Genomic DNA, 16,495 nt, shown 5'->3' on the forward strand with positions numbered 1-16,495 from the left:
CTTGGGGGGGGGGGAGGGATTATAGGATACTTTTGACCAATATCTGAAACAAACAAACTAAGAAGGCTTTTTTTATAAGTGAAACTAAAATTTCTCATCATTTACTTTTCTAAGAAGTACAAGGCCAAAATGATGGAAGACCATTTCTGCTTTCCACTCAATACCACACTTCACTAACAAGGTGCTAAAGGCATGCTTGGGGCAGAGAAGATGGGGGTAGTGAGAAAGAGAGAAGGGAAGGAGAGTAGATAAAGAAAGGGAAGGGGGAAGGAGGGGAGGGGAAGAGGGAGAGAGTTCTAGAGCCAGCAAATATACACTGGGATACTCAGGGGTGGAAAGGGCGGCTTGCTATCAGGCTGACAATTTGAGTTCAAGCTCCTTGACTCACACACATAGTTGTAACGAACAGAACTGGGCTCCTACCAGTTGCTCTCTGAACTCCACATGTACAACCTAGTTGAGCACAATCACACACCTGCAATATGAATGAAAGTGTGTGTGTGTTCAGGTACACCTATTGCTGTACTGTTGTCAGATCTGACCATCACTCACAGCAGTTTCACTGAGTCCAAGTCCTGTGAGGGCAAGTCAGTCGGAAATTCATCCATTTCCCTCTACCTCTTTCACATGATTGGTGAAGGTCTGGTAATATTTCTGAAAGTTAAGAGAATAGCAGAAATGAGGTGAGAGAAAAAAAGGAAGAAAAAAGGGAAAGAAAGGGGGATGAAGGCATTTGGAAAGAGAAAGGGGAAAGATGTGCAGCTGACATGTAGAAAGGAACAGGAGCCTGGAATGGCCAGTACCCACCTTCTACATGTCCAGGGGTAAGGGGCGCTTTCTGCTAGCTGGGGATCAAGCAAACTGCAACTGGTTTTCAGTAGAATCCTTCAGAACACAGCCTAGATGCTTAAAAGCTAAAGGATCAGCTGCAGTATCTTATTAAGAATTTATAGTGATTATACTCTGTATCACTCACATAGCAGACACATTTATCTACTCCACTGGGTCAATAATCTAGATTAGGATGCATGGAAACTTGAATGTCATCATAGTTCTCCTCTGGGAACAAACACCAGGCTTTGAAGCCCACTTCCTTGCTTCTTTTAAAAGCATTAACCACTATAGACTGAAAATGATTGAAAGTGGGTGTATAACCTTTTCAAAGCATGAAAGGTCACAAAGTCAGCACTTTCAGAAAAGGAGATAAAATGCCTTGAGTGCACAGGATTCATAAAAGAACCGAGCCGAAGGAGGCCTGGCTGGGATCATCCTGCCCTGAGCACTGTGGAGTTTAGTACCCGAGCTCTGGGTGTCATCTTTGTCTTCTTCCTTCCTTCCTGATTCTAACCACACTTTAAACATAAAACAAAACAATCCCCTCCCTTTTCAAATGGACTTTTACAGAACCCTAGGCACAGATCAGTAAAACTCATTCAGTAACACACACACACACACACACACACTCACACACACAAAATGAAGCAAAAATTTGGCACAGAGCATAGAGAGCTCCCAGTGTGGCAATATTGCCAGCCTGGTTCCCAAACTCTAAAATGGTTTTAAGTGTACAAATATTTGTATCAGCCCCAACTCTAGTGTAGTATCTCACAGGTTCTACTCTGGAGGACTCCACAAATTGTAATCTGTTTCCCACCCAAACACATTCCATTTATCTGTGGGTTGTTTATTATTATTATTTTTTCTGATCCTAACCTATATAACATTGATTGATTGATTGATTTGGAGATTAGCCCAAGGTAACTGCTGCACTAGTGAGCTATAACCACAGCCCTTTCCTTATTTAGTTACCTAGTGTTTTTCATAAAATGATTTTTAAGAGTTCACTAGCAACTATCCCAGAAGCAGAAAGACACACACAGTATATACTCATTCATATAGAGATATAGCATAGGATAAACCTACCAAAATCTGTACATCTAAAGAAACTAAACAAGAGAGAGGACCCTGACTAAAATGTTCAATCCCCATCCTGAAAGGCAAAGAGGATGGACATCAGAAGAAGAAAACAGGAAACAACCTAGGAACCTGCCACAGAGAGTCTCTGAAAGGCTCTGCCCTGCGGACTATCAAAGCAGATGCTGAGACTTATGGCCAACTGTTGGGCAGAGTGCATGCAATCTTATGTAAGATGTGGGAAATAGTAAGAGCTGGAGACGACGGGAACCCCACAAGGAGAGCAACAGAACCAGAAAACTTGAACACAGGGAACTTCCCAGAGACTCATACTCCAACCAAGGACTATTCATGGAGATAACCTAGAACCCTGACAATGCAGCCACTCCTGATGTGATTTGATAGACTAAGATCAGAAGGAAGGAGAAGACGACCTCCCCTATCAGTGGACTTGGGGAGGGGCATGCGTGAAGAAGGGAGAGGGAGGGTGGGATCGGGAGGGGAAGAGGGAGGGGTTTATGAGGGAACACAAAGTGAATAAAGTGTAATTAATAAAAAACATAAAATAATTAAAAAATTAAAAAGAGAAAAAAAAAAGAGTTCACTAGCCACTCACTGTCTAAGATACGTCTTTTTATCTCTACCATTCAGTCCAAGCTCTTCGAGGAGTAGACAGAACGTTTACTTTCTGTTGGAGTGATGTTTTTATGTACTGTGTGAAGGTTGGTTTTGTATATTCAAAGGCTGGTGTTTGTCGCAGCAGAGAGCGGAGTACAGGTAAGACTTTGGTATTGCTAAGCATCACTTATCTCAATGTTTTGTAAACATTGTTCTCCATCACCTTCTCATTGGTTAATACAGAGCTGAACGACCTATAGCAAAGCAGGAGAGAGAGGCAGGACTTCCGGAGAGATAGGAACTCTGGGAAAAGAATCAGAGGCATAAAAAGATTGGCCTATGGGAGGAAGTTGAACATAATGAAACGTAAGGGACCACGTGGCAGAACATAGATTGAACATGAGCTATTTGGGAACAACAGTAAGCTAAGGTCTAAAGCTAAATATAAGTCTCTGTGTCATTACTCAGACCTGAGCCAGGGCATAGAAAGGCCATGTGGTTTTCCTGCCTACCCTTCAACAAAACATTTGTGAATGACTCTGACATTACTATATGGATACTGTGTAGATTAAGCTTTTACATAAAAGCTACTGGGATGAGGACAGAGAGAGGGAAAGCTAATGGTGGAAAAAAGACTTTGTATAGGGTAGAAAAATTCAACAAGCCCCCCTTTAAGAGAAAATGACAGATGGAACTTATTTTACTCTAGAGAGAATCAACAACAGGAAAGATTCGGAGATTAGCTAGAAATGAGACAGAAACTGGGGATCTGCAATTTGCAAAAGTCATAGGAAGAAGACATCAGAAGAGGATATAGGAAGTTGTCCTCAACTTTTCTCTAACCTAGCATCTACTACAAGTTGCTCCAACCAGAACTTTTCTATAAATAATATTCTGATTGCTGAATGCATGTGACATGGTCTAATTCCTGTTTTACAGGATGGGAATGCTCCCAACATCTCTGTTGTCTATGGTACCACTTTCTCTATGGTCACTTCATTCAAGCTCCTTTAAACTTTTTCTACAATAAATATTGTGTGTCTGTGTATCCTCTTCTATCCTCTAGGTAAGAGTGACATCATCCATTCCTATGATTTAAATTATCAATAATTTGTTGATGACTCTTTAGAGTAAATTTCTCCCTTAGTTACAGATTAAACATGCACAATTCATATTGGGCATAGCCACTTCCTATTCCATAGAATTTTGAATTCAATGCTTTAGTTTGAACTCGCTCACTAGACCCTTTCCTGCTAACATACCCTAGTTCAAAATAGTCTGCATGTGTGGATGAATCTGCTTCTAGGTCAATTTTTACACTGCAGGCATGCTGATGTTTCTAAACTGTAAGAATTCTGTCACTGTGCATTTCAAACATTAGCTCCACATTTCACTCAGAGAGTCTTGACTCTTTAATCTATCTTTCTAGGCCTTTTAAACCTGCCCTGAGCACTCTTTATACTCTACTGAACTTGAAGCTCTCCAAATGTGCTATGGTTTCACATCTACACACCCACATAAGCTTGTCCTCGCCATATCTCTACATGACTTTTATTTTTTCATCTGTCATTTTAATACAGGCTTACATATCACTTTCCATGAAATTTCTTCCACGATCTCTTCTTTTTTTATATATTTTTTTATTTTTATATTAAGTACAGATTATTTACTTTGTGTCCCAGCTGTAGCCCCCTCCCTCTGTTGGTATAATGTTCTTATGCAATGTATACAATTTACCCTTGTTCATTCACATGCTGATTTCTCTACCCCACTATCTAGTTTCCATCTAGACACTGCATTGTGATGCTTTTTCTAAGCATCACTTGTCTCAAGTTTGTGTAAACATGCCACCATTGTTCTCTATATTGTCAATAAAAAAAAAAAACAGCCAATGCTGAGCAATGCAGAAAATACAGTGGGTCATCCTGATCCAGAGCGGAGGAGGAAGAAAGTACAAAGAGGGTTGAGGGGAGAGATTGGAGAGGAAAGGACCTGGAAACCCTAGGAGAGAAGAACCTGATGTAAGACGACTAAAAAGCAAGTATAATGTGGGAAATCTGAATGGGAGGAAGCTATGTGGGTTTGGAGGTTTAGGATGGAGTAACTATTGCCCAGCATTGTGCTCTAGGTTAATTAAATAAATCCTATTCTTTGTGTGGTGATTTGGGTATACAGATAGTTTAGGAATAACCACTGTTTAACTAAAAGATAAATCAATAACAAATATTAATAATTAACAACAGGCATCACTCCATAAAATGCCTATAAGATGGTCTCAATTTTCTCAATTGAGACTCCATCTTCTCAGATGACTCTAGCTTGTTGGTCAAGTTGACATAAAACTAGCCAACACATTTCTATCTATTTATTTTCTTTAAAAACTGATCCTTGGGAGTGTCATGAATCACAAGAGTAGAAAGTATTAGCACTTTTTGAGACATTTTAAAATTATGTACATAAAGATTATACCAGTTTTTGCTATCTAAATAGTTTATGACAGTATCTGTCTCACAACAGCTTTTTCCCAACCCGTTATTGGGGTTTTATGCTTATTCTGAGAAAGAGACACTGTTCATTTATTAACATACACAATTTACACATTTGAGTTTCTCTGGAAAATGGGCCTTCTCTTTGATTCATCATCTGCAGGACTGAATCAGATCTATGCACAATCAGTGACTAGAGATAATATACTCTTTAGAAGGGCAGTGTAAACACTTGAAAAATTTTGGCTAATTGGTACTTTAAACATTTTGAGTGTTATAATAATGCCAGGTTGGTGGCCATGTTTGCTATAAGAGAGCAAACTGAGCAAGCTATGGAGCGAAAGTAAGCGAGTAGCGCTCCTCTATGGCTGTGCATCAGCTCCTACTTTCCGGCTCTACTTGAGCTCCTGCCCCAGGCTTGTGATTGACAATTTCCTGGTTCATTTTGTAAGCAAAATAAACCCTTTCCTCCTGAAAGTTGCTTTTGGTTATGGCATTTTCATCAGAACAACATAAACCCTAACTAAGTACCATTATTTGTATTTATAAAGAAGTAAAAGGGATATGTCTGAAAAACTGGAAAAGGTTACATTGTGCAAAATTATTTAACTGAAACTATTGCACACACATTAAAATAAATTCTTTCATAAACCTTATAAAGGAGGGGGGAGTTAGATTGCATGCTATTTGATAGTCACTAGATACCAAATAAATAAATAGATCAGTTCTGAAAGAATTTAATGAGAAAGTGTTTAAGATAATATGCAGAGTAAAAAGATCAAATGTAAAAAAAAGTGCTCTTATACAAATCCAATAGATTTTTAAAACTTTCCTTGAGAGTGATATTATCAAAACAGCAGAAGAGGGAGTCCTAACTCATGGCCCCACAGAAACACTGATTTTACAGTTACATATTATCTTAGTTAGGGTTGTTATTGCTGCAATCAAACACCAAGACAAAAGCAAGTTGTTGTTGTTTTCTTTTCTTTTTTTTTTTTTTCAGCTTATGCTTCCACATCATCAAAGGAGGTCAGGACAGGAACCCAGAGGAACCTGGAGCTGATGAAAAGTAAATGGATGGGTGCTATTTACTGGCTTTCTCAACATGGCTTGCCCATCCTACTTTCCTATAGAACACAGGACCATCAGCCCAGAGATGGCTCCACCCACAATGGTCTATGCCCTTCTCCATAAATCCCTAATTAAGAAAATGCTTACAACCTGAGCCTATGGATGCATTTTTGTCAACTGAGGCTTCCTCCTCCCTGATGACTCTACCTTGTGTCAAGCTGACATAAAACTATGTCCAAGTATTAACAGAATGCTGGAATTTAGCTACAAGCAGGCAATACCCCAGGAGAGCACAGAACTGAGCAATCTACACTGTAACAGGTAAGAAGAACCATTTCACTTTGCCTATACCAGCCCCTTCCTCAAGATGGTGCAGAAGGGAATAGTCTGACTCAGGATTCACTCACCCTCTCTCTCCTCTATCTCTCTTATCTGTCTCTGTCTCTCTCTCTCTGTCTCTGTCTCTCTGTCTGTCTGTCTGTCTGTCTGTCTCTCTCTCTCTCTCTCTCTCTCTCTCTGTGTGTGTGTGTGTGTGTGTGTGTCTGCCTGGAGAAATCAAAGAGTAGAGCATGCTTTCAGTGTTCTAGCTTTTAAGAAAGCTAACCAATTAATGAGTTTCTCTTGGCTCCCTATAAGAAGGATGGAACTGGCATGCTTTGGATGCCTGGGGATTGCTTAGAACAAAAGAAAGAAAGTGGTGGGTAGCTTGCTGTAGCCAGCACAGCTTGAAACATTGGAGAAATGTGCTCAACTTTAAAGTTTCTCTCTGGGGAGAGAAAAGGGGAGGAGAGCATGTGGCCAGAATTCTAGATTTTCCAAGAACACCTGGGGGACTCAACCTTTGCCATGGCTCACTCAGAACATTAGTAGAATTGATAGCTTGGGGACCTGTAGAGAACAAAGAAGAAAAGCAAGAGCATGTGGTACATAGAACACCTCTGTGCAGAGAACTCTACAGCTCAAGATTTCTCCCTTGGGAGAAGCAGGGAGGCAACAAATATGTATGAAGTATTCTGGCTCACCTTAGGACTGTCAGAGAAAATGGAACCTGACTGGTGAACTGGCATAAATCAAATGTGATATAATTATTCGAAATAAAGAAAAGCTGGTGGCTTGCCACTGTGGATTCAGATAACCTGGAGTAATGAAGACAGATATCAGAATGGGGAAAGACAACTGGTTTCTATAAAAGAAACTAGCAATCTTCAATCCTCTGTAATTGAGAAATTACATGCATAGGTACAAAGAAATAACAGGTTCTTAAAGAGAATCTCTAAACAGGCCTCCATGGTGAGTGTTTTCTGTATCAAGCACTTCCTAAGCCATCAGAACAACAAACACTTGTTGTTTCTTCAGTTGGAAAGATTATAAACAAATCCTGGAGGAAATACAAAAACAAGGAATTTGGTTTAAGAAAGAGAAATAAATCTCCAGAAACCAAATATAAAAGGAAAAGAAGATATATAAATTATGTAGGATAAAATGTAAAATATAAAAATATTTATAAAATATAAAAATGTAACCACAAAGAGGTTAGATATGCTTAAGAAAATTACAAATAATAAAATGATTATGGGAACAAAGAAAGACAGAAGAAATCTTAAGCTGAAGAATACAATGTCTAAAAGTGAAATAATTAACAAAGGGGTTCAACTTGCTCAGGCAGAAGAAAAGAACCATTTGAATTGTTCCATTCAGGGTAATCAAAGAGAGAGAGAGAGAGAGAGAGAGAGAGAGAAACCAATATGAAAGTGACTACAGGGACTCCAACATTTGCATTATGGAAGTATAAGAAGAAAAAAAGAGGGGGGTGTAGGGAGATTCCTCAGAGAAATAATGATATAAAACCTCTCAAATATCGGAAAGAAAATGGACAGCTACAGCTCAACGTGATAGATGCAGCAAAATCATGCCAAGACTCACAATGTTATGAAAAGTCAAAGTATAGGAGAGAAAAATGATTTGTCTTATACTGCAGAATGCCCAGAAGACTATCAGTAGACTTCTGAGCACCAACAATTCAGAAAGGGCTATGAGATTTTATATACTGAGTATTAAAAAAAAATTGCCACAGAACAATTGCATTTGGCAAACGTATCCTTTAAAATAAAGGTTATTTCCACAAAATCTGTGCTACTATTTCAGCAAAGATCAACAGATTATGCTACTCAATCAAAATAAAGGGAAATGGCTACATGAACTTAACAATACACACAAAAAGGATCAACTAAACGCTCTCGTTAAGAACCTTCCTTCAGATTTAGAAGTGGACAGCTTTAAAGTGAAATTATGAAAAGGGTAATGCATGCAAACAATAGCCAGAAAAGCAGCGGATGCCCTTATACTAGACAAAATCGACCTCAAGTGAAAATTGCCAAAAGAGAGAATGTGGGACTGATAATAAAGTCAATTCTCTTTCCCCCCCTTTAACATTTGAACTCCCAAACATCGATTGTGAAGAAAAAGTAGCAAACGATAGATTTCCACGTTCCACTTCAATAACAGAAGAATGGCAGGTAGAAAACTGAAAAGGAAATGGATCACTAAAAGAAAGCTTTAGGTGAAATATTTAGACATGTCCAGAACATCAGACACAACATTCTTCTGAAGTGCACATGTAATGTTCTCTCCACCACAGAACATGTCGATCAAGATAGCTGAAATTTTTTCAGTCACATCTTAACAACTGCAATGGTATGAAAATAGCAGAACAAAATATGCAGAAATCAGACATAACTCTTCCATAGTCTCTGAACTAATGTGTTAAGGAAATCGAAGGAAAAAAATGGAAAATTTCTTGGGACAAAATAGATACAACATATGAAATCAAAACATAGGGATGCATCAAAAGTAGCTCCAGTAAGAACTTGTGGCAGTGAAAATCTAGAGTAAAAAGGAAGGCAACATTAAATTTTTTAATTTTATGCCTAAACAAACTACCAAAAAAAGAAAAGAATTAAAACTCAAGAAGATATGGAGTAGAAAATAGAAAACAAATGGAAAGAATTGGTGGACTCTAAGAAATGTTCCCCCTCCAACAAAATGGATCAATATTCAGTTAGAATAATAAAGGAAGGAAACACTTAAATAAATAAAATCAGATATGAAATAACTTCACACAATGACACTGAAGTTTCTAAGAAACTATAATGATTAATTATGGAGCAGCATATTGGACAATCTAGAAGAAATGGACAAATCACTAGAAACATATAATCGTCAAGGTAAAACCATGGAAAAAATCTATAAGCAGTAAGAAGGTAAATTCAATGGAAAGAAAAGAAAAAAAAAATCAACAGAAAAGCTCTCAACAAAGATGAGTTTCACACCAGATGGTTTCAGCAGTGAATTAATCCCATCAAGCAGTTGAAGAATTCTTGCCAATACTTTTTAGACACTTCCAAAGCACTGAAGAGGGAACATATCCAAACTCATCTTAGGGGCAAGCATGGCCTTGACATCAAAACTATTAAAAAAAAAACATTATAAGAAAAGAAAATTGCCAGCCTGCACTCACGATGAACGGAGGTGTGAAATACTACCCATAACGATAGTAAGCTGAATCTGATGGTACATTAAAAACATCAAAGACCCAAACCAGAGTATTTATCAGTAAAGACAGAACATAATTTAGCATAGGAAAATAAACCAATGCATAAAATCTCATGGAGATTCACATTTATATTTATGTTCCTTTCTAAAAATTAATTTATTTTTTTATTGATTATAGTGTATTTACTTTGTATACCAGCTATAGCCCCTTCCCTCATCTCCTCCCAATCCTACCCTCCCTCCCTTATATCATCCCATGTCCCCTTAACAAATACATTAAACATACCTAACAAAATTAAATATACTTTATTAATACCATGATGAAATTATCTAAAAACTAGGCACAGTTTGAAATGCTCATGTATACAGAAAATCGAAAACCCACCAAAAATCCATTAGAACTAATAAAATCAGCAATGTTGCATAATATAAACTAATACACTAAATCACTTGCATTTCTATGCACTAAGTGGAATCAACCTAATGAGGAATTTATAATTCCATTAGAGAAGTATTAATGAACATAGAAAAATTAGGAATAAGCAACTGCAATAACAGAAGATTCATACATTGGAAACTGTATAACAGTGTTGAATGATATTACAGAGAAAAAAATAGAAAGATAGGTCATGTTCGGGGCTAGGATATTTAATATTGTTAAAATATCCACATTATTCTAAGCAGCTTACTGATTCAGTGGAATCAATATCTTATTGACATTTTTAATAGAAATTAAAAATAAATTCTGCATTCACAAAGAACCCCAGAGGGCCAAGATAGTCTAGAGAAAGAGGAACGTGGAAAGAATCACAGTCTTGGTTTCAAAACATATACCAAAGCTCCAGTACTGCATGGTCTGAAGGCACAGCCATGTGTAGGAGGACAAGCCCTGAGAGTCCCCTAAATCCATGACCACATCCTTCCCAGAGGCCAGTGATACACCATGAGCAACAGAATGGTGCTAGAAAAATCTGCCCATCCTTAGACATGCTAGGGCAAACATAAACATTAAGTATTTAAATATTAAGTATATTACAACTCTAAGCCACAAGAGTCGCAGGAAACCAGAAAACAAAGCAGGAAAATCTTCACAATGATTTTTGGATAGGCCACTGAAAGCACAAAGAAGGACTAAATTATAGTGAACAAGTAAACCCTGAATAACTGTCACCTTAGGAAATGGAGAACTCCCTCATGCTTAATGCTCCAAAAGAGAAGTCTACAACTCACTTGCAAAACAAACAAAAATGAAATAGAAAGAACAAGCAAAATACTATTTGAATAAACAAAGTTCTTGAATAGAATTTCTCAGAAGATATACAAATGATCAGCAGATATTTCAAAGGTACCCAACAGCATTCTTATAAATATATACACATATATGTACATACACACAGAGAGACACACACACAATCTTTTTCATGTCCTGGCATACATTTCTAAAATCCTTGGTCTAGCTACATTGTCAGAAATATGTTTTGTCTTAACATTTAAAGGTACTGATAGATGGCCCAGCAACGAGAACTTGTATTGCTCTTCCAGAGGACCAGGAGTTCAGTTCCCAACACCAACATCAGGTGGTTCCTAACTATCTGTAACTCTAGGTTCAGGGCAGCATTTGACACTATCTTTCAGGCTCCGTGGGCAAGTGCACACAAATGAACACACATACACACTTAAAACTATGAAATATTTAAAAATATTTTAAAGATATTTCTTCTCCTCAGCCCCAACTCATCTGCCTGTTCACAGATCTGTAAAGTCCTCCTGGCCTTTGGTAAGTGGTGACCGGCTTCCAGTTAAGCTTCAGTTATCACGTAACCTTCCTGTCTCCGTCCACCCAAGAGCTGGAAACTCTAGAGACCACCCTTCATTGGGACAGGAACTATAAACTGAACCACAAACAGATCTGCAGGTCTGGAACTGGAAGAAAGGAAACTGACAGGAAATGCACCCAGGGAACTCAGAATTCATCTGAACTGCTAAGTATAACAGTTTCAGGACATAAAAATGTATGTGTTTGTGTGTGCACGCAGATGTGACTAAAAGTAAGATGGTCAAATAATATATAAAAGGGATAATCAATCTATATAATAAATATCTATGAAATCAGACCTTGCCACTGGTCTGTATCTATACACAGGTCTAACTTACCACATTGATTATTGAATAATTAGAACAAAACTTATCTGTTTCCCTGATCATGTGTATATCTGTATCTATATAACTTCTGTTTTCATCAACATAAACACACACAGAGATTCTAAGCAAAAATTAAACAGTCTGATGTGTATTTGATATGGCTTGCTTGCATACCTTAGCAGAAAAGGATACAGGTTTGGTCAGTATTTCATTCCACTCCGCTGGGCACGAGCAGGCTATGCCCTGCTTTAGGTTGTTGACAAGCTTTAAAATACTCCATACTTAAATGGAACAGAGACTTTCATGCTAAGCCAAGTCCAAGTGACTCCATATTACATAGCAGTAGTTAGTTGCCTGTATTTTGAGTGAAAATGCTAATGAAGAATGACTTGACATCTTGTTTGTGTGATTAAAAACCACCATTTTCCCAGCACAAACCACAAGGCACAGACTAAAACTTGTTCATGCAAAACAATAATAATTACCACCTACAAACTTACTGAAGTAGATCAGGAACACATGTACAAATCAAAATAACATCAGTGAAGCGTCAAACACACCAGACCAAGGAAGAATAGAGCCCCATCATCACCATCACCTACTGAATTGTCATCTCATTCAGTGAATGTATTACAGGATCTCCAGGTGACAAGGTACTAACTCCTGTTCCAGGGACTTCAACTCAGCAAGATCCTGTACCTGTGCATGAATCAGCTCACAGTGTGACTCTGTATCACATGACTCTGCACCAGGATGCTGAGTATGCATCAGTTCTCTGCCTTTGCCTTTAGTAGGCTCTTTAACTCCCTCAAAGCTATTTCTAAGTATCACTGAATGATCTGGGAGTTAGCTGTAATTAAGATGAGAAGACATGTACTCAAGTAAAGTCAGAATTATCTGTTGAATTGTAGCCAAGGTAATTGACACAGCTTATGGACTTTGATAAAATGTCATTGGAGGAAGATATCCATGCACCTGTGCTTCTGACAGTCTCCACGCAGAAGTGAATTTTGGTTTTAACCCAGTGTACTTTACCTTTTGTAAGTAAAGAACTGTTCCCTTCAAGACAGCATAGAAGGTTTTCCATCCTCGCTTTCCTCTTGGAGCTAAGGGGGGGAAATGTAAAAGATTAGTCGACAAAATCAACATTTAGAAGGACAATTTAAAACTTCAACATAACTGCTTTTCAATATTGAAAGAATGAAAACTAAAAGTCTCTTTAAATCTACTTGTTCTGAAACACTTTCCATGTATTGTTGTATTTCATCACCCAGGAATCCTGTCGATTCCACAGCAGGCATTATGACTTTCCTCTTTATAAAAGTAAGCATAGAGAAGCATCTTGCTCATAGTCATACAACTGGAAGAAGCTGGACACAGAACCCAGGGAACATAGCTCTACTTTCTGTCTTTCAGGACAGATGACTCCCAGACTACGAAAATGAAAACAGGCAGGTTAGAGATGCATGTGAGTTCAAGAGAAGGTGTCACCAGCTAGATTATGAAAGGACTGACTATTCCCTTGACCTTTCTCTCACAATGTGATCATGTCTGTGATGCTGATATTGCCACAATGCAATTGTGGTCCATTTTTCCCACCTAAATGTTTCTTTTCCTAGACTTCAAAATGACTGAATAACAGACATCCTTCACCTTTAGAATTCACAGTTTCTTGTGTAGTATAAGCAGATTTAGATACTATCTCAAAGATTCCCCAAACCAATCCATTCACAAGTCTTTATATTCCTTTTATTTTTCTAAAATATAAAGCAGATTTTTACTTTTCACTTAAGCAACTTAGCAAATCACTCAAGCAAAAACACAGTTCAGACAAATGCTGACTATTTATTCTAATAAATCCAGAATATCTAACTAGAACACATTATCACCTGAATATTGTTTCTATAAAATGTTAGCTCAAACATAGATCATTTACTCATATCCCATTAGTATACATTTAGCTTTCTTTAATTTGGGCACTGCTTAATTTGGGAAATATTCATATACAAATCTCTTTCAACTGAATCCTTATGGACTGTCAGCTTGGGGTCCAGGTAAGCATCCACCTACAGATCCAAGGGCTCCTGCCAGCAGCACACTGAGATAGCCACCTGGCAAAAACGGCCTCAAAACATCCGCTCTGCAGGTTTCCAGGGGAAATAGAAAATACCATCCCTTCTGTTTCTACTAGGTGAATTTTAAAGCTATGTGCTGAAATGATTTTTAAAGTACATTATAATATGATATATATACATATATATATCATATATATATATATAAAATGTGTGTGTGTGTACATACACTAACATGAAGGAGAATTTATCAGGTAGCCATGGCACTCTAGGAGATATTAAATTCTGATCCTACCCACATAAGGATCATGCAATTTTCAGGCAAATGGTAAGAACTAGAAAAGATCATCTTGAGTGGGGTAACCTAGAAGCAGAAAGACACACATAGCGTATTAGACATATATTATAGGATAAACCATAATCTATAATCTATACTCCTAAAGAAGCTAAAGAATAAGGAAGACCCTAAGGAAGATGCTCAATTCTCATTTAGTAGGGCAAATGTGATAGATATCAGAAGCAGGAGAAGACAGGGACCAGGACAGGAACCTACCACAGTCAGCCTCTGAAAGACTCTACTGATTGAGGTATCAAAGCAGAGGCTGAGACTCAGAGCCAAACCATGGGCAGAGTGCATGGAATTTTATGAAAGAAGGGGGAGATAGAAAGACCTGGAGAGGACAGGAGCTCTAAAAGAGCCAAAGAAAACAAAAAACAAATGAAAACAACAACAACAACAAAAAAAAAAAAACAACAACAAAACAACCTGGGTGCAGAAACTGATATCTCAAACAAGGATCATGCATGGAAAGAACCTAAAACCCCTGCTCAGATGTAGTCCATAGACTCAGCCTCCAAGTGGGTTCCCTAGTAAGGGGACCAGGGGCCAGAGTCTCTGGCATGAACTCAGTGGTAGGCTCTCTGCTGGGGTGTACAGCCTTGCCAGCCCACAGAAAAGAGAATGCAGCCAGTCTTGATGAGACCTCATAGGCTAGGTTCAGGTAGAAGGGGAGAAGGACTAGTGGACTAGTGGACTAGTGGACTAGGGGAGGGGCATAGGAGTAGAAGAGGGAAGGGGGTGGAATTGGGAGGAGACGAGGGAGTTTCCACAGCCTGGATACAAAGTGAATAAACTGTAGTAAATAATTAATAAAAATTTTAAAAAATAATCATGCACATAGAGTAACCATGGGCTATGTCATCTGCTGCAAAGTAGACTCGGAGGTAACATTGTGCCTTCTAGAATTCACATTATCTCAGGACTGACCCCTTTCTGAAAGTTCACACAATCCCTCAGGACTTTAGCCAATATGTTAAAATATATGGATAATTTGTATAACTTTATGTATGCAAAGGACTGGCTAAACATTGGCCAGGATTAGAGAAAAGCCTGTTATTTTCTATGAGAAGTTTATAGGTACTAGTATTAAAAAGCTTTCCCTGACACTCTGAGGTCAGTGTACGAGATCTTGTGATGACTTCAATGCAAATATCTACAAATCTATTTTTCTGCCATACAGTAGAAATATATCTATGAACCCAAGTAAAGGCTCTTTAGCATCAAAACAGTGCATCTATAAGAAACAGATTTTGAAGGGCAATTTGTGTGAAAAATCAACCTGAACATCAACCCTGGGGAGTAATGCCAAGTCATCTTTTACTGTACTCACTACTTTCCCATTTTCCACAGAAGCCTACAACTTAATCTTGTCTGGTCAATTACAATTAAATTATTTAAGACTTAAATCAAGCAATTTAAGATACTTCCAGCAAGTCCGTGTTTATCAACTACATCCAGTTTTCAGTAAAGCAGAGCTCTAAGTGCGTCTCACCACAATGCTAAAGGTAAGGAACTATTACCTCTATTTATTTAGGGGACTGTGGTCATAAACAAGTGAATTGGGAAAGGAAGGACCACGGTGCACAGATGTAGGCTGGAAGGCTCTCTGATCTCCACTCCCTACCATCTCCATAGAGTTGCTATTGTGACTGCATGAATCCAGGCTCACCTTCTGAAACACAATGGGTTGGGAACCGGGACTGAGGGACTGAAGAGCACTGCCCCTCAGAATGACAAGGGAAGGAATAGTAGAGGCAGGAGAAAAGAGAGCACAGAGGTTTGAAGTGATTTAAAATAAAGAAATGGAGGAAGAGAGGGGAGATGACTTCGCCTGAGTCCTGCTTTGGGCAGTGGGATAGCTGTGTATGTATGAGTTCTTATTGATCAACACCAATATTCTGGGTATATAATGAACTTTAACTCATACTAACATATCTATAACTAATTACTTATGCAGTTCTGAAAAGTTAAAAAAAAAAGAGCTACCGAGGAGACTGTCCACTTGAAGATTCCAAAGCAGTTTTAATGAGGCAATTCAGATGAAGAAACATGTTAAGGACAACCTAGGAAGTAGGTGCTAGAAAGGAGGCAGTGAGACAGGAGAAGAGGGCATTTTTAAGTTAAGTTACTTTCTTTAGTCTCTCCAAAACCTGGGGCCTTCAAATGCATCCTTGCTCACAGTTAGAATATAGGCATATTCTTGTCTCTGCTCTCTCCAACCTTTCTAGAGAATAATGCAAACATCAATAGTATAATAAATATGGTCATAGAGAAGACAGGAGCTCCACAAGGAGAGAAAC

The 16,495-nt window shown here is 38.2% G+C and overlaps 1 protein-coding gene across 10 annotated transcripts in view; it reads right to left on the reverse strand.

Moving 5' to 3' along the window:
- The window catches only part of Psd3 (pleckstrin and Sec7 domain containing 3), a 475,055-nt gene that overhangs the window by 46,072 nt on the left and 412,488 nt on the right, over positions 1-16,495 (reverse strand). For all 10 annotated transcript variants that reach the window (XM_060381869.1, XM_060381868.1, XM_060381871.1 and 7 more), the window contains one exon: positions 12,819-12,889. In XM_060381869.1, the coding sequence (XP_060237852.1) occupies positions 12,819-12,889 (71 nt within the window). The remainder of the gene's footprint in view (positions 1-12,818; positions 12,890-16,495) is intronic.

Source organism: Meriones unguiculatus, chromosome 4 (assembly GCF_030254825.1).
Source record: "Meriones unguiculatus strain TT.TT164.6M chromosome 4, Bangor_MerUng_6.1, whole genome shotgun sequence".
Lineage (NCBI taxonomy): Eukaryota > Metazoa > Chordata > Mammalia > Rodentia > Muridae > Meriones > Meriones unguiculatus.